The sequence below is a fragment of the Chiloscyllium punctatum genome, chromosome 22 (genome assembly GCF_047496795.1).
Source record: "Chiloscyllium punctatum isolate Juve2018m chromosome 22, sChiPun1.3, whole genome shotgun sequence".
NCBI lineage: Eukaryota > Metazoa > Chordata > Chondrichthyes > Orectolobiformes > Hemiscylliidae > Chiloscyllium > Chiloscyllium punctatum.
Window position 1 is genome coordinate 77,700,357 of NC_092760.1, and position 24,512 is coordinate 77,724,868.

A 24,512-nucleotide genomic window follows, 5' to 3' on the forward strand; every position below is an offset into this window, starting at 1 on the left:
GTATTGAGGGTTCCTTTTTCGAAGTTTATGTTGCACCACCGCATGAGGAGATCCCCAAGCTAACCCCAAGTTGCACTGTCTATCTAGATTTGCAATGATTCCAATTTCAAACTCTCATCTTGAAGGATTGGTCAATTTCCTGAGCTAATTGAAGTAGATTTAGATTGAATTAATGGACAAAGTTATACAAAGTTGTGTTACTGTTGTGTGATGATGTCTGAGATTTTCATGTATATGTTTAATATCATTCTTATTAAGGTTGCATTTTTGAATGAGCATGTTTTTCTGTCCGACGACTCATTTATTTCTACATTTTCTGTCTGTTAGCTAATCATTTATCCAGCTCAGTACATTACCTCCTGTAACTCTGAAGATGGATGAGGGAAATCCAGTAGATGTAGTGTACCTGGACTTGCAGAAAGCCTTTGATAAAGTCCCACATAGGAGGTTAGTGAGCAAAATTAGGGCGCATGGTATTGGGAGTAAAGTACTAACTTGGATTGAAAGTTGGTTGGCTGATAGGATACAAAGAGTAGTGATAAACAGCTCCAGTTCGGAATGGCAGGCAGTGACCAGTGCGGTACCGTTGGGACCGCAGCTTTTTACAATATATGTTAATGATATAGAAGATGGTATTAGCAATAAAATTAGCAAATTTGCTGATGATACTAAGCTGGGTGGCAGGGTGAAATGTGATGAGGATGTTAGGAGATTACAGGGTGACCTGGACAAGTTAGGTGAGTGGGCAGATGCATGGCAGATGCAGTTTAATGTGGATAAATGTATTGTTATCCACTTTGGCAAGAACAGGAAGGCAGGTTACTACCTAAATGGAATCAATTTAGGTAAAGGGGCAGTACAGAGAGATCTGGGTGTTCTTGTACACCAGTCAATGAAGGTAAGCATGCAGGTACAGCAGGTAGTGAAGAAGGCTAATAGCATGCTGGCCTTCATAACAAGAGGGATTGAGTATAGAAGCAAAGAGGTTCTTCTGCAGCTGCACAGGGCCCTGGTGAGACCACACCTGGAGTACTGTGTGCAATTCTGGTCTCCAAATTTGAGGAAAGACATTCTGGCTATTGAGGGAGTGCAGCGTAGGTTCACGAGGTCAATTCCTGAAATCACTCGACACTGAAAGACTGGAGCTAATGGGCTTGTATACCCTTGAATTTAGAAGCCTTTTTTTAAGTTTCCTTCATTAATACTTTTGTGTTCGTTACTTCTCAAAAGTATACTAACAATGCAGGTAGTTCACTAAATTTGACAACAATTAGTTTTTTTTATATATTCTCCTGTAAGTTGTGGACATAAGTAATTGTTATTTTCTGCAACACTGGTACAGTAGTTAGGCCATTTAGACAAGTAGTCACATTGATATTTAAACTAATGACCAAAATCATTGTACTATTTGGAACTTCTCAGTCAGTGAAATTTGTTTTTAGATTTTGGTGCCCTTGCAGATTTATTTTTGTTTATTGTGGTTTTCAGTGAGGAGAGTGGGTGGGGGGAATTGCTGCTATCTGCCACCACAACTCTTGTTCTCCTAAGTTGTTGATGACTTTGGAGTGAAGTCAATCCATTTAATCAGCAGTGAGCAGCGACACTCTGAGTTTGGCAATTTGAGTCCTGGAGTTGATTCAAGAAATCACCATGTGGATACCCAGTTGCTCAGCAGTGCAGCATAGCACGCAGGTTTCAATCTGTGAAAGAGCGTACTTGTTTCTTTGCTTTGATGTGGTGTCTCATTTTAAAAAAAATGTTCTCTGACACCATAGCTTTACAACAAGTTACGAAGGATTTGAAGTTAAAACAGCATTGATACCATTTAGTGAAAGCAGGAGCTCACTCCATTTGCCATCAACACATATCTGTGACTTCTGTGCCTTGAGGTCATTTTCAATGTACAGATGAATGGTCATTCTAACAAGTAGAATCCAAAGTAAGTTTGGCTAAGTTAATACTAACATTTGAAAGTCATCTTTAAAAGAAAAACTTTGGGTATATTTGAGGACCACGTAGCTGTTTATTTCAACTGTAAGGCAAGTGCAAATTTACCAGTGTCTAAACTCGTGCCTGAGAAATTTGCTAGCAGATCTCCACTGATGGAGATAATTTCACTGATATGGCGATTTTTAGTTATTGCATATTTTAGGGCAAGGTTTAATGCAAAATAAAAGCATGAAGCAAATGCAATTATATATGAGAGCTCTTTGTGGAAGGTTTTTGTGTTCTGAGCAGTTATTAGAAATTAAATTAAGCAAACGCAGTTATAGGGTGCCTTTTTAATTTCATCCAACAGGTAGATGTTGCAGACACTTTCCTGGATTTCCTTTGATCATGCTATCATTAATACTTGTTGCATCTGTCTGGAATGAAGAAGCAGTTTCATTTAGCACGTCGAAAAATAAAATTGAGAGAGACTGGCAAGGTCCTGCAGTTAGTTTGTAGCCAGTAGCGCTCAGTAAGGGGAGTTCTAGGAATCCGATAAAATGATTGTACTTCAGCTGCTACTGGTTTCTCAATGGAACTGGGAGCTCGCTCATAAAAATCACTCGACTAATGAAAATGCTGCAGACCTTGGCAAACATGAGGTTATATTACTCTGTGTGCAAGCATAATGAGGCTTCCATTTCATTGCCAGCCCCTGAATTACCTTTTGGATCAAAATTTTAACAAATTAGTCCAGGAGCCCTAAGTTGTGCAATTGATCACATAACCTAACTGACAGCTTTTTTAAAAAATGTACTAATTTTACGTAATTGCAAGGTCTCTTTTAAAATCTCAATGCAACTAAACAGAAATTAATTAACATACCCTCCCCATTACCACTCCAAGTATTCAATTTCTAATGTAGGACAATTGTCATTGAAAGAAAATAGAAATCACGGAGACTGCACCCTGCATTTATATGAAAAGCACAACATGACTTTAATGCAAATTGACAATTTGTGTGCCAATTTTGACGTTAATCTCTATTTAATTCAACAGTGTTTACATTTCGCAGCTGTTTCTATAATATGCACAAATTTTATGATGCTGATTTATTTGTGAAGTTTTCTGCAGGTGTAGGTTTATTTCTACAGCAATTTACATGTTTGGGGAAACTAAGCAAAACTGTTAATTATTGCAGATTTTTTTTAAAATGAGGAAACTAACCTGATGCACTAAATTTGGAACACATTGGTTTATAAAAGAATTCCCACTTTTTTAAGAGAGTGTAGTCTTAATAGCAAAAGGTCTCCCTACATGTTAGCATTATCTTAGTACTCATGCACTTCAGTGAATGATTCTTGTATTTAACTTAAAAAATCTTTGAATGGAGTGACATTTCTGTACTTATGAAAATCAAGATATTTTGAAATGAATTTTAAAATTTCTAGTGCAACTGATTTACTGAATAATTGAAGAGTAATGTGCAAAGAGTTTTAACAAACAATGTCACAAAGTTGATTGGAGAACAAAAAGGAAACGATCAAGTTAAAGAATTTTTTGGATTGGTCAGTGGCTTTTCATAATGGTCTCTATTTGGGATATTAAAATAAAGTAGAACCACAAATAATTTCCTTGGATGTGAGGAAACAGAATCTAGATTTGATTATGTCAAATTGAGGAATTAATAAATGATGGTATATAGGACTACTGAATGGCAGGGGCTAGCAGGATGCTTGTTCAGTGATTGCTGCAGTTCACAAGATATTGCATGGAAAGGTAGGGAGGAGAAGTTAATCTGTAATGGCTAGGCCTTTGCAGATGCGCCTTGGTATACAGGCATAAGTAAATAAGGCTAAGAAGAAGTGAACAAGATTTGGCTGTAGTTGGAATATTGTATGTAGTTTGGGCCACGGTTCACAGGGAGGATACATTCACAGTTAGTATGAGGGTTGACTGGTTATAATTTGCTGCATAACTGATTCTTTGAGTGTGGCAGCAGTGTGGCCACCTTGAAAGTTAGTGGACCACTTCTTTGTTTGTAGTAATTGTTGTATAATCAACTAACTCCCGCGCAGCACTTTTTAAAAATTTAATCATATTAAAGAAGGTCTGTGATTATAAATATTTAGTTAAACCACCTTAGATGAGTTGTGTTAAAAGCTTATTTAAAGTGGAGTTTCCAGTTTTATGGGAAGGTATCACTCTGATGGGTCATGATGTTGGAATAAAGTCCTGATATTTATATTAGTCACAGGTTAAATCTCACACCCAAGAGTACAGACTTGTATCAGGTTTGCACCAGTATTTAATGTTCATAGTCGATGGATGTAATTACAATACTGTACATGCAAGACAGTTGATAAACGTATCATTTCAATGAATGTCCACATTCTGAATCAACCACATGCTTGTATATGGTCTTTCTTGGTGGATTCTTGTGGGACATCATTGAGCATGTGCATCAAAACATTATGTATTGTCACATGTGAAACATGTTCCCTTGTCATGGAAAATGTAATATGGCACAATGACTCAGTGGTTAGCACTGTTGCCTCACAGCACCAGAGACCTAGGTTTGAGTCCTGCTTTCGGTGAATATGTCTGTGGGGAGTTTGCATGTTATCCCTGTGTTAGCATGGATTTCCTGCAGGTTTTTCAATTTCCTTCCACAGTCCAAAAGTGTGCAGGTTAGGTGGCTTGGCTGGAAGCAAATTTGGCAACCATACATTTGGATCCTTCAACCGAGTCATTAGTATAAATTGTAATTACATGAGACTACTGCATTGATTTCTGGACATTCTAGTTGTCACACCTACTGTTTCCTGTTAATGAATTCAACAATCTTCTATCCACATTATTACACTTGCTTGCATTATAAGCTTTTATTTTGAGTTGCAATCTTTGATGTGCTATCTTCTCTCTCACCATCCAGAAGTCAAAAAACGCCATATTCATAGGTGGTTCTTTATCCACATTTCTTGTTACTTCCTCAAAAAACTCTAATAGTCAAAAGACTTCCCTTTCATCAACTTTACTGCGATTAACATTTTTCTAAGCACCCTGCTCTATAGTTCTTGATAATCCATCATTTTCCCTGTGAAGATGTTAAGCCAACTGATCTATAGTTTCCTGCTTCATTCTCCTCTTTTCTCAAATACAGAAGTAGCATTTCCTGTATGCCCATCTAGTGGCACCTTTTCACAATCTAGGGAATTTTGGAAAATTAAAACTGGTGCATCTACTATTTCAGCAGCCTGCTTTTAAGACTAGAGATGAAGTCCATTAGGACCTGGAACTTTTAGTTCTAACAATTTATCGCTGTACCCTTTTCCCAGTGAATGAGTTTCTCCCTTCCTTTCACCTCCGGACTCTCAATTATTTCTGAATTGTCATTTGTGTCCACTAAAGTGAAGGCAACTGCAAAATATTTGTTCAATTCATCTGCCATTTCATTATTTTAAATAAATAATTCCCTCGACATACATACTCAACACACACACTCTGGAAGATCAACACATGCTTGTTTTTTCTCTTTTATGTGCTTCTAAAAACTCATTTCTTGCTAGCTTCCTCTCCTCCTCTCCCCCTCTCCTTCTTGTTAAACCTTTAGTTAGCTACTAATAGTGTGTCCTTCCTTTACGTCTTTCTTCCTCACTAGAAAGTATCTTTGAGTATTCTGAAATACTTCCTTGAATGTTGACCACTGCATCACTACTGATCATTAGTCACAAGAACACGTGAGCCATTTGGCCCTGATGAAGGGCTTTTACCCGAAACGTCGATTTTCTAGCTCCCCTGATTCTGCCCAACCTTTGTGCTTTTCCAGCACTACTCTAATCTAGACCCCCATTTGATCCAGAGTCTGCTCCATTTTTCAATGAGGTCATGACTGATCTAACACATCTGCATTCCACTCCTACCTTTTCCCCATAACCCTTGATTCCCTTACTGATTAGAAATCTATGTATTCTCAGTCTTAAATATACATGACCTGGCCTCGACTGCCTTCGGTGTTTTTTGTAAAATTAAATGATTCCATCGCACTTCGGGAGAAGAAATCCTCCTCACCTCAATATTAAACAAGTGACATCCTCATTCTGAGAATGTGCCTTCCAGTCCCAGACTATCTCTCAGGGGAAACCAACTTTTAGTACCTACCTTATTAAGTCAAATAATAATCTTATGTTTCAATAAAGTTGTCTCCTATTCTTCACTCTAATGAGTACAGACTTAAACTGCTCAACCCCTCATAAAATCCTTCCCTGTCCAGGATCAACCTAGTGAACCTCCTATGGACTGCCTCCAATGCTGTTATGTCTTTCCTTTTTTATGGGACCAAAACTCTTCACAGTTGTCTAAGCGTGATGTAACTAATGCCTGTGTATGTTTTGTAATCAACCTGTTCAGTGATGCAACTACACACCTCTGGAGCAGGTGGGATGTGAACATGGGCCACTTGGTCCAGAGGTAGGGACACTACCACTGTCATAATGCTCAGCCTCTAGTCCTTGTATGGTTTTAACAAATCTTCTCTGTCTATATACTCTGTTCCCTTTGAAGTAAAGACCACAATTCAACTCATCTTCCCTATTACCCAATGAAATTGTGTGCTCGTTTCTTGTGATTCCTAGCATGTAAACCAATATCCCAGTTGACTTTAGCTGGCTCTGTCTTCATGCCCTCAAAGTTAACTTGATTTAAGCTTAAAACACTAGACTTCAATCCACTCTTCCCTCCCTCAAACATTTCAACATTCAGTTGTATTATGATCACTGGTACCCAAAGGCATTTATATATACTATGAATTATTTAATTAATCTCTCATTGCACATTTGCAGATCTAGTGTAGTCTGCTCCCTGCTTGATTCTAGAACATGGTGCTCTCAGAAACTGTCCTGAAATCACCACTGTGAGCCCATTGTGTATGCTACCTTTGGTCCATATGTGGGTAAAAATCCTCCATGATTGTCTCTATTTTTCACACACATTCCTTGCTATTTCTTGCTATGTACCCCATCCTTTGGTGTGATTACAGATACATGATGCGCACACTCCCCTGTACAACTTCTAAGCTTGCTTATCTCTACCAAAGTTGATTCTCCATTTTGATTTTCCAAACTCCCTCTATCGTACCAGTGTCACCTTTAGATCTTGCTATTCTTCCTTGATCCCACATACCCTTAATATATTCCAATCATATTCTTTGCCATCATGCAGTAATATCTGTATCATGGCTACCAGTTCACACAGTATTTACTTATAACCATGCTGTCACTTATGTTTTATGACGATGTATGCAGTCTGCTCCTGAGCCCTTAGTTCTGTACTTCTATTATTTTCACAGCCTCCTCACCTTATCTACTGATGTAGCCTCTTAGTTTTGCAACATCTATTTCTTCGAGCCATGCTTTCATCATTTCCCTTATTGTCATCTTGCTCCCCTGCCTTGACTTCTGTCTTTAATTTATCATATCTTCCTTTCATTGATCCTTCACCCACTTTTAATTTAAAGCTCTCTGTTACACCCTAGTTATATAACTGGGTCTAATGAATTTCCAAAGGTGCAGTTCCCATTTTCCCCAATACCGCCAGCATCCTATGAAACTCCTTTCTCCCCCACCAAGCTTTGATTGCCTTTAACTTTCTAATTTTACTTATCCTCCACTGATTTGCTCTTGGCTCAGGTAGCAATCCCGAGATTATTGCCCCTTGAGATTTAATTTCATAATTTAATTCTTTGTCATCCATCCCCCCTCAGGAGAGAGCCTTTTTTTTGACCTGTCAGTTATCCCAAAATGCATCATGATTGTTGGATCCTCTCCCCTCTCAAAGTTTCTGTCCAGCTGAGAGCAGTTGTCCCCATCCCTGGCACTGGGCAGGGAATATTCCTGACTTAACTTGCTGTCAGTAGTGAGAGAATTGTGTTGATACCCCTGACCATACTGAAGTTTCTCCTGTTCATTTTCAGGATCACTGTTCTTCTTTTCAAGTATTTATTGGTCTTTCCTCATGCTGTCAAATAATATGCCAAAATAGTCAAATACATCCCATGCAACATCTTGTAAATCTTTACATATGCGATTGGCTTATCTATGCTCCATTCTCAAGACTTGTGACTGATAGGTTGTGCAGCCATGAAACATTCAAATGTAAGCCAAGAAAGAGTTAATATTCTCAGGGGAATAAATTCAAACGGCCTGGGAGATTCTTTCTTAATTAAATCCATATACAATGCATTTAAATCTCTTATGCTTTTAATTGGAAGGGTTATCATTCTTAGCAATTGACTGTTTAAGAATTTGGGGTCTGATAGGCAAAGTTGTCTTTGATTCCCACAACCGGAACACTCTGCTGTGAAGAGCCTTTGTTTCCAGCCAATGATGGCTGAACTCAATTCTAGATCGCTTCATAGTCAGAACAGGACTCGATACAAAAAGGGAGTCCCCACAACACCACTGTTAGAGTTGACACGTGTAGCCATTCAATTCTGACAGATGAGTTCTTATTGACAGAGGAAATAGAGGACCCAGATGGGATACATAATTGTCTATCATTTGGAAAGAAGAGAGTAAGACTAACACTTAAACATCGGTAAATTTCTGATCCTATTAAGGTATTGAATTACAGAATGCCTACAGTGTGGAAAAGGCCATTTGGCCAGTCAAGTCCACAATGAGCCTCCAAAGAGAATTCCACCCAGACCCAGCTCCTCTACTCTATCCTTTGTAACCCTGCATTACCACATCTAACCCACCTAGCCTGCAAATTGGGACACTATGGGACAATTTAGCATGGCCAGTCTACCGAACCTGCACATCTTCGGACTATGGGAGGAAACCTAAGCACCCGGAGGAAACACTCACAGTCGCCCCAGGCTAGAATCAAACCCAGGTCTCTCTGATGCTGTCAGACAGCAATGCTAACCACAGCCACGATTCTGCCTGTCCTCATGGATTGAAAAATGTGGTGCTGGAAAAACACAGCAGGCCAGGCGGCATCCGAGGAGCAGGAGAATCGACGTTTCAGGCATAAGCCCGTCTTCAGGAATGAGGCTGGTGTGCCAGGCGGGCTGAGATAAAAGGTAGGGGGGAGGGAATTTGGGGGAGGGGCACTAGGAATACAATACGTGGAAGGAGGTGAGGGTGATAGGCCAGAGAGGTTGGGAAGAAGATTGCAGATCAAGAGGGCGGTGCTGAATCCGTGGATTGGGACTGAGATAAGGTGGGGGGAGGAGAAATGAGGAAGCTGGAGACCGCCCTCTTGACCTGCAATGAATGTAGATTTCTCCACCTTCCTCATTTTCCCTCCCCCCACCCTATCTCAGTCCCAACCCCGGGATTCAGCACCGCCCTCTTGACCTGCAATCTTCTTCCCGATCTCTCCATCCCCACGCCCTCTCCAGCCTATCACCCTCACCCTCACCTTCCACCTATCGTATTCCCAGTGCCCCTCCCCCAAATCCCCTCCTTTTATCTCAGCCCGCCTGGCACACCAGCCTCATTCCTGAAGAAGGGCTTATGCCAGAAATGTTGATTCTCCTGCTCCTCGGATGCTGCCTGGCGTGCTGTGTTTTTCCAGCATCACATTTTTCAACTCCTGGTCTCCAGCATCTGCAGTCCTCACTTTCTTCTCCGTCCTCGTGGATGTTTGGGTAAGTTTTTCAGAGTCCTCTGAAGCCTATTCTGGTATAGCTGCTATACATGATGCCAATAGTTAGCACTAGTATGTTCACTTTAAAGAAACTGTACCAATCCTGTTTTGCAGCATACACAGTGAAGGGTTGTTGTTTGTGATGCTAATGCAAGATTTGTCTAGCTTGTACCTGTAAGGAATTTTTCAAAGAGAATTATGCTAAAAGGACATTTTATTTATGCTATAGTCTCATGTGAAGACCTGTCATATTTTGGTTTCATTTCTTTTGATAAGTTTTAGGGTCCAATGCAATTCTTAGATTAGGTTTGCAAATTTGTTTTGAGTTTTCTTTTCAAATTTCACTTATTTTGCTTCTGCAGATGACTAAGGTGGTATTGCCTGCGATGGTGAAGCGGTGAGTCACTCAACTCATTATTATTTATAAGGGAGAATCCTTCCTTCAAGAATTCATTTAGAATGACTAATGAACCTTGTCTTTCCGTTTAAATGATTGAGTAACAATATATGTATCATAGGGAATGATTCATAAGCTCAGGGAAGTCTTCCCTTTTGATATTGTGGCTATTTCTTTCTGTAGGTGAACACACACACACAAAAAAATGAGTCATCAGTCGAGTACAACCTAGTTTTCTTCAGTAGGTTTTTGACATTTTTAAAGGCTGTCTCTTTGGTATTTCCCAGGGATAACCTCACCAGCCATAAACAGCACTGCAATAAGTGAATACAGAGTATTTTATTCACAGGTCATTTAAAAATGAAGTATTGGCCCTTCGTGAAAGAAACTGAACTCCTGAGATTCAAAAACTAAAAGGAACTGCAGATTTATTCCACAAGTGAGAGAACAACATTAATCGTTGGCTCACGTTATTCACTTATAATGTCTATCATAAGTTAAAAGGTTAAAAGTTCTACATCTTGTCTGATTTTTAAGGTTTTCCAATATAATTTAAACAAATTAAGACTTCCATATTTTTACGTCATTGCTCCCTATGTCATCATTTAAAATCTGTCTTCCTTTCCTCAGCCTGAGACATTGCGGGTCAAAGATAAGTGTGCAAACATTGGCCACAAGCTATTTTCAAGCCAATGAACATCATGGAATGCACTCCTCAGTCAGGACACCTAAGATTCACCTGTACATGTGCATCCAATCATTTGGAATAAATTGGGTGAGCTGCTGATGCGTGTCATTCTTTCGGAGGCTCCTGAGTCAAGATTAGAGTGGTGCCGGAAAAGCACAGCAGGTCAGGGAGCATCCAAGAACAAAAAGAGTGACAATTCAGGGAAAAGCCCTTCGTGATTCCTGATGAAGGGCTTTTGTCGAAATGTCGATTTTCCTGCTCATTGGATGCTGCCTGACCTGCTGTCCTTTTCCAGCACCACTCTAATCTTAACTCTAATCTGCAGTACCCACCTCCACCTGCTAAATCTGAGTTGTCTGCTTCTCTGCTTGCTGTCCAGTGGTAAGACCCAGGAACAGAGGAATGTTGAGAGTATTGGACAATTACAACTGGCAGCATCCTGTGAAACAGGGGAACAAGTATCAAGCTATTTAAACAGCATTTCTTTTTTCTTGTCTTGTTAGTGGCTTCCTGATGCAGCCCCACATAAGGCATATTGATGTCATCTGCTCAGGCTTGCAGAGGAGGCTTAAAAATGGATTGTTAATCTACACTTAAACAGTCGAGTGTTACAGCTATCAGAGGTTGTACACTACTTGATGGCCGAGTAGAATTAGCACTGTGCAATAATTCTATCTGTTCGTTGGTATGAAATTTTTCACTACAAAGTATGGACTTTCATAATTTTTAGTAAGTTATTGTAATTATTAATGTCACAATCGGTCCATCACTAATAATTAAGATTTATAAGACCGCAGTGTATAGCTCTTTGGATGTCACTTGCCGGTGGAACCCTAGTAAATTTTTTCAGTAATGCTGCATTACATGGTAGCTCAATTTAAAAACTATGAAATTTGAGGGATAAAAGGTTTAATAATTCTCATTATTTAGACAAATCCTAACAAGGCGAGAACAGTTACTAAATGAGAAGTCTAATTCATACTACCTAATCATCGGGTTTCTAAGCTATGATTCCCTTATTTCCATGTCTATATTTCTTATAAATGGTGTTGTTGCTAACTCTGAAACTGGCTTGGAAGAATTATTTGTCATGTTTGTATTTTAATTAAAATGGCAATTTATCTGGTTTTGGGATTAAAGGGTGGGGGGGGAGGGAGGGAAGTAATTACCTATCCAGGGTGTCAACTGTCTGAAATATGTTACTGACGATCGTTAACCCAGCAGACCTCGTAAGTCTAGAAATGACCCAATAACAGTGAAATTGAAACTTTTTAACTATTGTTTTTGCACAGTATATTAACCAGTGCGTGGGTTCCAGTCCTCAAGCAGAGTCCACTCCATAGTTCAGTACAGTGGATGAGGTTTAATCTGCACATGTTTCCACACTAGACACTTAGATCTTTGGTTGGTGAAGCAGTCATCTTGTATTGATAATGTTTGGAGCCCTCAACTCAATCTTTTACAAAGATCAATACATGATAGATTTGAGATTCTCCAAGTGTTTTGCCTGGAGCGAGACCTTTTATTTGTCTCCATGAATATTTGTGTCCTTAATGAAGTGTTTGTGGAAAGCAAATTTTATAAACACATGAGAAATAGCATCATTTCCTTGCAGCTGCATCATTGTATCTGGTGATCGTGAGGCTAAGGTGATTAACAGACGATTAAGCGATGTTTATCACTATTCAGCACTTTAAATAGGTAATGATCTCTTTGATCCTGTCTTTAAAAAAAATTCTGCCAATCTTAACTAGAACTGATTTAAAAGCAAGGATCATAAGCATTCCATTATGGATTCTGAATTGTCATTTGAGACACTAGTATAAACCCACGTGCTCCATATGAAAGGAAGAAAGCTGTGGATGTATCAACATGTTTACTATCAGGTGCACTGACTGACGAAAATGGTATGTAGCTTATTGTGCATATACACTGATAAGAAATGCACGAGTATCACCCGTGATCAGGAAGGCCACATGTCTAGTCCAACTAAAAGAATGTATTTAAACTGTTACAAGTACTTTTATTTGGCCTTGAGAGAGGACTGAGCAATTGAGGTGCAAGTAGTGCTGCAATTTTGCTGTGTTTTTTTCGCCAGTATATTCTCCATGTAGTCTTGGTCTTTGATCTGTGGTGGGGAGTCAACATGGCTTTCCATGACACTCTGGTCCTTTTAGAAGGACGTTTTCTGTTGTAATCCAGAAAATAGCTCTTAGTTCAGACTAAGAAGTCCAATCAATCAAACAAACATTGAGCAAGTATTTTCAAACCTAAATATTTCTCGAGCAAGAATATTTTGCCCATCATTTCATTTCAAAATCTCAAACATGGTTACAAAGTTACACATTTTTACCATTGTCCAGGGCTTCAGACTATAAATAAGTGTGCAGGTTGAGCATTGTATTGCCAAATATTTATTCTGAAATTGTTTTCTGATCATGTATCAATAGATTCCCTTGAACAGAAATCTGTTTTCTTGAATATAAATTTACATTTGTTTCATGTAAGAAATTTTCTGCGAACCTTTTCTCCTTGAGATTATGGTCAATTGTGTAATTAACAGTTGGATAAATATCCAAAAATCCGCCACCTACTAAATAGCAGTGCTGTGTCCACTTTTCTTCATTAGCTTTGAGCTCTGAAGTCAGGTTATATTCCTGCAGTTATGGCTCGGAGCTTCCGTTAGTGTGAAATGACTGGAAGACAGTCATACCTCATGGTTTCAGTGCACTGAGCATATCATAGCTACCATCCTTTTGCTCACAACTTTGCCATCAACATGAAGGTGGCTGTATAACTATATATTTGCAAAGTCTTTCCATTGTGCACACATGTAATAAATCATTTAAAAAGATTTATTTCAAAGCTCCCACTCTAGCAACTTCAGGGTTAAGCTTTTTGTTTATAATGTAACCTTGAGTGTTCAGTCTACAGTTCATCCTCGTTTATTCCAAAGGTTAACTGAATAATGCATATTTTTAACAGGTCAAAAGGCATCATCCTCAATGTGGCATCAGCCTCTGCACTGTATCCTGTTCCTTTACTGACTCTCTACTCTGCCACCAAGGTGAGATGTTGCCCATCCTCTCCATTCTTTTTCTGTGTTTGAGTTGGTACGCATGATGAAAAGGGCTGGTTAACTTGTAAATTCTCATCGCATTTATGTTTTGTTTCTTTATCTTTCCCACAGTTGGAATCTGATCTTTGCCCAACATATTAACTGTATGAATTGGATATCATTTTTAAATCGTAGCAGCTGTACTTGTTAAATGTTTGAAAAGGAATCACACTGGCCTCAATATTATCTGTTTTCTCTCTTTAGATGCTGCAGAACTTTGCAGTCAATACGTTTTAAGACTTCAATGTTAAGTTATTAAGTCTTTAATATTAAATTTTAATGACATTAAGCAGTATTAATAAGCTTTGTAGAAACAGGGATTGAAGCTTAGAACACATTAAGAAAAGGTAGTTGGTGCCACCTAGTATCTGTACAATGCTGATGCCTGGTAGCAGAAATAGGTCATCGATATTTTCATTATTTTACTTGTGCACTTTGTTTCTGTGGTTTACAGAAACGAATGCTTGTGGGATACTGGCAAAATTTATTCTGCGTACAATGGAAATTTGGCCTCCGCTTTTAAGTCTTAGTTCAAAGCCTAAAAATCAACTTTTTAACTTTAACTTGATATTTTTGACAGCTTGCTTGAGTTATAACTGTGGTATGTCAAACTCTCTGTTGTGAAATAATGGCGATCCCAGTAATATTTATTCAATATAAAAGTATTGTGATACGCCAAACAAAACATTCCTGGCAGGGAAGTCTGCTTTGTGGAAAGTAGCTAAATGTGTCATCCTTAGCACATACATGCATGTGCATTTCTCTTAGGTCCCTGCAGAATAGAATTGTTATCAGTCAACTGCCTCTTCATTGTGTATTGTTGGGAAGTGAGGTGACTGAGAAGACAATTGAACATGTACTGCAACATTTGGTTACGGTTAATTCAATTCTTGTAAAAGTTCTGGTTTTGCTCTTAGAATGAGGAAAAAAAATTGGTAGCTTGCCAGCAATGTTAATTTTTAACACTTTTGACTTACATTTGCAGGTTTGATGTTGTTCTTAAATTTTGCTGAAAAGAGAAACATTGCTGAAGTTTTCATTTAGCACTCATCAGGATAATTGCTTGATTAGTCTCTACTGTAGCCAAGGCATTATCACAGAGGCCTGTTATATAAATTGTGGCGATCATTTGAAAATTGACCTTTTTGTTTGTCCTGGAGAATAGAAGGCAAAGGACCTTCCAGATCCATGACCACTTCCATCTCAAAGGACAAGGGCAGCAGATATATGGGAACACCATCACCTGCAATATTCCCTAAAGCCACTTACCATCCTGATTTGCCATTTCTTCACTGTTGTTGGGTCAAGATTTTGGAACTCTCCCTCCCATATGACATTACGGGTCTTTCTACGTCAAATGGACGGCAGTGTTTGCAGAAGGCAGCTCACTGCCACTTTTCAGGACGGGCACTAAATGCTAGCCTAGCTAGCAACACCTACATCCCATGATTAATAACTATGAAGTGCCATGACCGTGGTATATTTGAAGTGTACTGACCCACTGGGGTAATGCATTGGAAATCCATCTCCACAATTCCTGGACTTGCCCCAGACGTGAAAATTTGATGAAACTATTGAATTGTCCAATTCTGTTAACTAGGAGAAAGTGAGGACTGCAGATGCTGGAGGTCAGAGTCGAAATGTGTCGTGCTGGAAAAGCGCAGCAGGTCAGGCAGCTTCCGAGGAGCAGGAGAATCGCCGTTTCGAGCATAAGCCCTTCATCAGGAATGAGGGGGTGACTGATGAAGGGAGGGGTTAGTGCTGGGGGTGGGGAAGGTAGCTAGGAACCTGACAGGTAGATGGAGGTGGGAGGTGATGGTGATAGGTTGGAGCGGATAAGTAGGAAGGAGGATGGACTCTCCTGATGAAGGGCTTTTGCCCGAAACATCGATTTTACTGCTCCTTGGATGCTACCTGAACTGCTGTGCTTTTCCAGCACCACTCTACTCCAGAATCTGGTTTCCAGCAACTGCAGTCATTGTTTTTACCTGGAGGATGGACAGGTAGGACAGTTCAAGAGGATGGTGCCGAGTTGGAAGATTGAATCAGGGATTAGGTGGGGGTAGAGGAAATTAAGAAACTGGTGAAATCCACATTGGTCCCAAGGCGGAAGATGGGGCATTCTTCCTCCAGGCATCGGGTGGCTAGAGTTTGGAGGAGGTGGAGGAGACCAAGGACTTGCATGTCCTTGGCAGACTGGGACGGGGAGTTAGTGGAGAGGGAAATATTTTCCTGATGGTGAAGTCTGTAGGTGGCGGAATGACTGAGGATGATGCATTGTATCCTCCACTTCCCGTACCTCTGCCCTTGAACCCAACCCCTCCAATTGCAACAAGGACAGAACCCCTATGGTCCTCACCTTTCACCCCACTATCTTCTCTCAGACCATCCACAATCTCATCACCTCAGGGGATCTCCCACCAATAGCCTCCCACCTCATGGTCCAGGGACCCTGCACTGCCTGGTTCTACCTCCTGCCCAAAATTCACAAACCTGACTGCCCTGATGAACCCATCGCTTCAGCTTGCTGCTGCCCCACCGAACTTATCTCTGCATACCTTGACACGGTTCTGTCTCCCTTGGTCCAGGATCTGCCCACAGATGTTTGGGACACCGCCCACGCCCTTCCTATCCTCCAATTTCCCTGACTCCCAGTGCCTCATCTTCACCATGGACATGCAGTCCCTGTACACATCCATCCACCATGATGAAGGCCTCCAAGCCCTGTGTTTCTTGCTCTCCTGCCGACCCAAATAGTACCCTTCCGCTGACACATTCATACGATTGGCTGAGTTGGTCCTCACCCTCAACAATTTCTCCTTCGAATCCTCTCACCTCCTCCAGACAAAAGGGGTAGCCATGGGCTCCAACTATGCTTGCCTCTTCATCGGGTACAGTCCATGTTCCGCAGCTACACCAGCACCATTCCCCACCTTTTCCTCCGTAACGTTTGATGATTGTATTGGTGCCACCTCGTGCTTCCACGAGGAGTTTGAACAGTTCATCAACTTCACCAACACAGACCATCCTGACTTGAAGTTCACCTGGACCATCTCGGACACCTCCCTCCACTTCCTGGACCACTCCATCTCCATTTTCGGCGGTAGACCCAACACTGGCATCTACTTCAAACCCACCAACTCCCACAGCTACCTGGGCTACATCACCTCCCCCTCCGCCACCACCTGTTTTAAAAAAAAGCCTTACTCACAATTCCTCTGCCTCAGCCATATGTGCTCCCAGGAGAATCAATTCCATCATTGAACATCCCAGATGGCGTCCTTCAAGGATTGCAATTTCCCTCCCACGTGGTCAATGATGCCCTCCAGCGCAACTCCTCCACTTCCTGCACCTCTGTCCTTGAACCCCACCCCTGCAATTACAACAAGGACAGAACTCCCCTGGTCCTCACCTTCCACCCCACCAATCTCCAGATGCAATGCATCATCCTCCGCCATTTCTGCCACCTGCAAACAAACTCCATCAGGGATATATTTCCCCCTCGACCCCAATCCGTGTTCCACAGAAACCATTCCCTCCGTGACTCCCTTGAGGTCATGCCCTCACCAACCCACCCTCCACTCCCAGCACCTTCCCTTGCCACTGCAAAAAGTGCAAAACCTGTGCCGACAACTCCCCCCTCCCCTCCATCTAAGGTCCTAGAGGATCCTTCCACATCGTCTAAAGATTTACCTGTACTTTCACACGTCATCTACTGTGTCTGTTGCTCTCTGTGTGGTCTCCTCAACACTAGGAAGACAGGATGCCAACTTGCTGAATGTTTCAGAGAACATCTCTGGGACACACTCATTAAACAACCGCACCGTCCTGTGGCCGTACACTTTTAACTCCCCTTCCCACTCTGCCAAGGACATGCAAGTTCTGCGTCGCCTCCACCGCCAAACTCTAGCCAAACTTTAACCTGGGAAGTCAAATAGGATCTATGTTTCTCTCGTTTGAAAGGTGGCATCACTAACCATGTAGCAGCACCTCAATACTGTACTGCAACGTTAGTGCAGCATTTTTCAAGACTTCAACCCGGACTAAAGAGGTTTGTGGGGTTTTTTTAATGCTGGACCATAAATTAACTAATTTATTGAACTTTGTTTCATAACTACTTACTACAATATCCTGTTGTATGTAAAGCAAGCCCTCTAAGACACTACCCCTACGGTTTCTACTACCTCTGCCACTCAAAAAAAAACCTACTAAGAGTCCCCTACTTAGGAACTGACAAACCATATCCCATATTGCTTTAATTTTACGTATTTGACATGTGAATGTCTGGTTGTACTTTGGAGTGGATATTTTACACTGTAGTATATTCCACAAGCCTACAAATTGAGTTACAAACTTGGGAATGGAACATGTTTGTTACCCAGGGACTGTCTGTACATTTGCTGAGCCCTGACTCAAATGAAGGCTGTTTAAAATCTCATTGTAAAAAAAACACACGTTTTAATTTGTATTGAGTGTGAGTAGCAAGATAATTGACTTCATAAAATCATAACTTGACTATTATTTTAGCTCAACAATAGATTTCATGAATTTTATCTCCTGGCACAAGGCTGTTCCCACTGTGATCACATGCTGGCACTTCAGGTACAGGGATTGGACTGCGAATCATTTCAATCCAGGACTGGAAATCATGCACGATCTGCTCGCTCTGTGCCTCAAATCACAAATTTGTGCTTCTGACTGGCGAGGTTCTGCCCTATGATTATAACCTCTGAGAATCGAAATGAATCGAAATAAACCCAGAACAGCATACCACTGAACTCTCTCTCACTCTCCTGACTTAATTTCTGTTTATTTTCAATAGTCTTTTGTGGATTTCTTTTCGCAAGCGATACATATTGAGTACAAGAGCAAGGGAATCGTTGTCCAGGTAAGTAGAGCTTGGAGAAGTATCCTTGTTACTGTACAGTTACTATAGGAACTACTGTCATAGCAACTACAGTAAATTATATTCATATAGCTGCTAGTGTGACGCAAGCTGAAGGGTGAAAGCAAAAGATGGTGTTGGTGAGAAAAAGAGTGCTGATCTTTGAAACAAAACTTGCAAAAAAAATTAGAAATGTAATATTTTCTTTAAGCATTACTGTATTTATGTACTCCAGGTTAAGTAAATTTGCCTGAATATGAAATTATTTTCAATTTCCATCTACTTTTGTGGCAAAACTTTTAAATGCAATACATAATTGAAAATGATGAAAACATGTACTTTCATACATCTTTTCAGTATGTTTGAATAATTAGTTGTAGCTAAGGTATAAACTACCTGTACAAGATATCTTAAAGACAGCATATGAAATGAAGTTTATAAAAATCCTTCTATTACATTCATCCCCTCAAGTCTGCCCCACCATTCGATATGATCACGACTGATCACATCTTGATGTCAACTCAATTTTGTCCCCTCTCTGTAATCCTTTAACCCATTTCTAATTTAAAAATCTGTCTATCATCTTAAATTTTTTTCAATATTCCAGCATCCACTGCACTCTGAGATAGTGAATCACATGGATTCACGATCCTTTGAGAGAAACAATTTCTTCTCACCTGTTTTAAATCTGCTACCTCGTTATCCTAAAACTGTGATCTCTTGTTCTAGATTGTCTGACATGAAGAAACATCCGATCAACATCTACCTTGCCAATCCCTTCAGCAAAATTGGGGGACTTGGGCTTTTTCTGTCTGGGCGAGGGCAACATTTTAGTACTCTGTGTGGGCAGAGATTATAAAGATGAACTCAAACTTGGCTAAATTCAATCATGGGGCCAGTGGCTGTGGATTACGGAGGTCTGAAGCAATAACAAGGGTAGGGCTTGCTGGAGGTGCTTGGTGGGTCTGTGCAGAGGCAAAGTGACATTTTGGGACCATGACTTCAGAAGGGCTGAGGATAGGCTTTCTGGGCTTGAGGTGTCCTCTCGCTTCGTTACTTGCTGTGTTTTTCCAGCGATTTTCTGTCTGTTTCAGGTTTCCAGCATCCTCAATTCTTGGAGTTCACCTTCATACAAATCAGACTTGGCTCAGTAAACTCAGTAACGGTGGAGAGCTGTGGATGCTGGTGATCTGAAGCCATAACGAAGGACAGGAATTACTGTAGAGGCTGGGCATTTCTGAAGAGACAGTAAAGATTTGATGTTTTGGAAAGTCCAGTGAATGGTTTTGAGTTACATTCTGTTGAAGTCTCACTATTTTGAAGCATTAACTCCATTTTTGATTGATTTTTTCTACGGATGCTGCTTGGTGGTCTTGGCTAAATTCACCCCTTTATTCATATGGACATAGCAACAGGCAGAAGCCTTTAAATCTCTCAAGCCTGTTTCGCTCTTCAGTGCGATCATGGCTGAATTGTGGCCTAACTCAGTTCATCTGCCTTTGGTCTGTACCCCTTAATGTCTATGCTGAATAAAGTTTACCTATTTCAGATTTAAAGTTAACACTGATGTAGTATCAGCATGGGGTGGCATGGTGGTTAGCACCTGCATCGTACTGCTAGGGATCTGGTTTTAATTCCAGCCTTGGGTGCCTGACTCTATGGAGTTTGCATGTTCTCAGTTTGTCTGCATGGGTTTCCATTGGACACCCTGATTTCCTTGTTCAAGCCAAAGGTGCGCAGGTTAGGTGGGCTGGCCATGCTAAATTGCCCCATAGTGTTCAGGGATGTGCAGCTAGTTGGATTAGCTGTGGGAAATGAGAGTACAGGGGGAGGGTGGGGGGCACAGGGTCTTGGTGGGATGCTTTTCAGAGGGACAACCTGAGGGGCAACATTTTCTCAAAGAGGGAGGTGCACTTATGGAATAAACTGCCAGAGGAAGTGGTAGATGCAGGTAAAGTTACAAAATTTGAAAGCCGTTTGGATGGGTATGTGAATAGGGAAAGGATTAGAAGGGTAATGGCTAAAGGCAGGCAAGTGGGACAAGTTTAGTTCAGGGAACTTTGTCGGCATGGATGAGTTGGACCACAAGGGTTTGTTTTCGTGCTGTGATTCTGACTCCCGATGTGAGTGTGCAAAGTTAGGCTTGTTAATATAATAAATTAATTACATTTCGCATGGCATTTTTAAAGTTGTATATTTTCCTGTTGGGTGTATGCAAAGGTATTTTTGAATAAAGTGCTTTGAAATTAGTCATAGAGCTGTACAGCATAGAAACCGATCCTTCGGTCCAATTTGTCCATGCCAACGAGATTTCCTAAATAAATCTAGTCCCATTTGCTAGCACTTGGCCCATATCCCTCTAAACCTTTCCTATTCATGTAACCATCCAGATGCCTTCTAAATGTTGTAATTGTACCAGCTTCCTCCACTTCCTCTGGCTGTTCATTCCATGCACTCACTACTCAATGAAAAAGTTGCCCTTGGGTCCCTTCTCAATCTTTCCTGTCTCATCTTAAAACTATGCCCTCTAGTTTTGGACTCCCCTACCCTGGGGAAAATACCATGACGATTCACCCTATCCATGCCCCTCATCATCTTATAAACCTCTTTGGTCACCTCTCAGCCTCCTACCCTCCAAAGGCATTTGGGTGGGTTTAGGTTGCTGGAATGAAAAACGAAATGTGTATTTTTCAGTCATGCTTACTTGAGTTTACTCCCTCAGTAACAATGAAAGGAGCCTGTTTCCAAAAGTGGCTTCAGAAGTCGTTTCTTCTCTCTACTTAGAGAATTTACAGGTCACCTTCCTGATGAGGTTTAATGTGAACTGTTACAGTGAGCACATTAATGTGGGCTAAATGCATAATATTCCTCCAATGCCTTGCATGAAAAAGAAAAAAATCCATGCTCCATTTCTGATTTGTTGTATTTATTGAATCTTCAATAATTTTTGTGCTAGTTTTCTTTATAATTTAGTCTGTCATCTCAGCTTCAGTATATCTCTGCAGGAGTTCCTCAGGGTAGTGTCCTTGGGCCAACCATCTTCAGCTGCTTTGTCATTGATCTTCCTTCCATAAGGTCAGAAGTGGGGATGTTTGCCAATGATTGCATCATGTTTGGTACCATTCACAACTTCTTACAGATGCAGCAAGATCTGAATATCCAGACTTGGGTTGACAAGTGTCAAGTAACTGGGAGAAAATGAGGACTGCAGATGCTGGAGATCAGAATAGAGTGTGTAGTGCTAGAAAAGCACAGCAGGTCAGGCAGCATCTGAGGAGGAGGAGAATTAACGTTTTGGGCATAAACCCTTCATCAGGAATGAGACTTGTGGGCTGGTGGGGGAGGATAGCTGGGAATGTGATAGGTAGATGAAGGTGGGGAGAAGTTGATAGGTTGGAATGGAGGGTGGAGCCGATAGATGGGAGAAACAATGGACAGGTGCCAAGTTGGAGGCTTGGGACTGGGATAAGGTGGGGAATGGGGAAATGAGGAAACTGGTGAAATCCACATTAATCCCGTGTGGTTGCAGGGTCCCAAGGCAGAAGATAAAACGTTCTTCCTCCAGGCATCTAGTGATTAAGGTTTGGCGGTGGAGGAGGCCCGGGACCTGCATGTCCTTGACGAAGTGGGAGGGAGTTGAAGTGTTCAGCCACGGGGCGGTGGGGTTGGTTGGTGTGGGTGTCTCAGAGATGTTCTCTGAAATGGTCTGCAAGTTAGCGTCCTGTCTCCCCGATGTAAAGGAGGCCACATCGGGTGCAATGGATACAGTAGATGACATTTAGAACATAGAACATTACAGCGCAGTACAGGCCCCTTGGCCCTCGTTGTTGCGCCGCCCTACTAATCTGAAGCCCATCCCAACATGACGACTTAAATGCACTTAAACTTGGCGAATCTACTACCGATGCAGGCAAAGCATTCCATACCCTTACTACTCTCTGAGTAAAGATTTGTGGAAGTACAGGTAACGTTGGTTTCACACAATTGCCAGGCAATGATGATCACCAACAAGAGACAATCTCACCACTGCCCCTTGATGTTCAATGGTGTTACCATCACTGAATCCCCATCCTAGGGTTTACCTTTAACCAGAAACTCAACTAGACTCACTACATAAACACAGGGCCTACAAGAGCAGGTCAGAAGTTAGGAATGCTGCTGCAGCGAGAACTCTCGCCTGGTGACTCCAAAACCTGTCCGCCATCTACAAGGCACAAGTCAGAAGTGTGATGGAAGACACCCCACTTGTCTGGATGAGTGCAGCTCCAACAATACTTATCACTTGACACAATCTAAGACAAAGTATCCCGTTTGATTGGCACCACACCTACAAGCATCCACTGTCTCCACCACCAATGCTAGTGTGGCAGTGTGTATTATCTACAAGATGCACTGCAGAAATTCACAAAAGATCCTTAGGCAGTACCTTCCAAACCCACAACCACTTCCATCTAGAAGGACACAGATCAGAGGCTGGTGCGGGAGGTGAATCCTGGGGAGGTGAGGCCCTTGTGGACTAGAAATCATTGTGAGGGGGAGGTGAGGGCTGGACTACAGGCCACCACAAGCTCTTGTGGACTAGAAATGAAGCAGAGTTTTGAAGCCCGGCATGGTTTGGAGACTTGGTCCAAATGACCTGAAGGCTAGGTGCTGGCACGGACTTGGTGAAAAGGCCTATAATTTGAGTACTTTTTAAAAACTTTTTATTCTTATACTGGACTTTTATTTATTATTCTTTCAATTCTGTAACAAATACTTTAGTATCTGAACCTAGGTATCCTGCACCTAAGCTGGTGTTATAAGCAACAACATTGCAAACTTTTCACGGCACTCATTTGAGTGCACGTGGCAATAAAGATATTTCTATTCTATTCAAGAGCAGCAAATACGAGGGAACACCACCAGCTGGAGGTTCCCCTCCATGTCACTCACCATCCTAACTTGGAAATATAATGCTGAGGTAAAATCCTGGTTTTCTCTCTAATGGCATTGTAGGTCAACCTACAGCACGTGGACTGCAGCAGTTGAAGATAACAGTTCACTAGCCAGTGATGCCCATGTCCCACAAATAAGCGAAACTGCTCTTATTTATAAACCCACAATGCTGATATGCAATGTAAATCAACATATCCTCATAGCTTCAGACCCATAAGTCCTTCCTCAGCTACAACTAAATTGCAAACTCATAGAACAGGAGAGAATTACACAAATACCTATATTCATTGAATGATGTTGGCCACTGGGCTAAAAGAGTAATATTTGCTGAAGTAAGTGTTGTTTTGTAGGAAGAAAGTACAGTAAATCAGGTTCAGTTGGATATAACGTTTATAAATTAGCCTTTCTGAGAATTCTACAGAGTATCCTGTCACCAAGTCACTCTTTATTTACAAATGGAGAGTCATAGAATCCCAACAGTGTTGAAACAGGCCATTTGGCCCAACACGTCCACACCGACCCTCCGAATAGTAACCTACCCAGACCCTACCTTATATTTACCCCTGACGAATGCACCTAACCCACACATCCCTGGACACTATGGGCAATTTAGCACAGCCAATTTACATAACCTGCACATCTTTGGATTGTGGGAGGAAACCGGAGCACCCGGAGGAAATCCACGCAGACACGGGGAGAATGTGCAAACTCCACGCAGGCAGTCACGCGAGGTTGGAATTGAACCTGGGGCCCTGGTGCTGAGAGTCCTTGAGTCTGCTCTGAGTGAACAGAATGTCTGACACTCCTGTTCTTTTTCCTTTTTTTGTAAATGCTATTACCAAGTCACTCTTTATTCACATGAGCACAGTACGTGGGCTATGGCCAGCCAGCTCAAAACCAGTCTCTC

The 24,512-nt window shown here is 41.3% G+C and overlaps 1 protein-coding gene across 1 annotated transcript in view; it reads left to right on the forward strand.

The window, feature by feature from the left end:
- The window catches only part of hsd17b12a (hydroxysteroid (17-beta) dehydrogenase 12a), a 160,780-nt gene that overhangs the window by 125,641 nt on the left and 10,627 nt on the right, over positions 1 to 24,512 (forward strand). Inside the window, exons 7-9 of the mRNA XM_072592668.1 lie at positions 9,945 to 9,979; positions 13,653 to 13,734; positions 18,608 to 18,673. Of these exons, the coding sequence (XP_072448769.1) occupies positions 9,945 to 9,979; positions 13,653 to 13,734; positions 18,608 to 18,673 (183 nt within the window). The remainder of the gene's footprint in view (positions 1 to 9,944; positions 9,980 to 13,652; positions 13,735 to 18,607; positions 18,674 to 24,512) is intronic.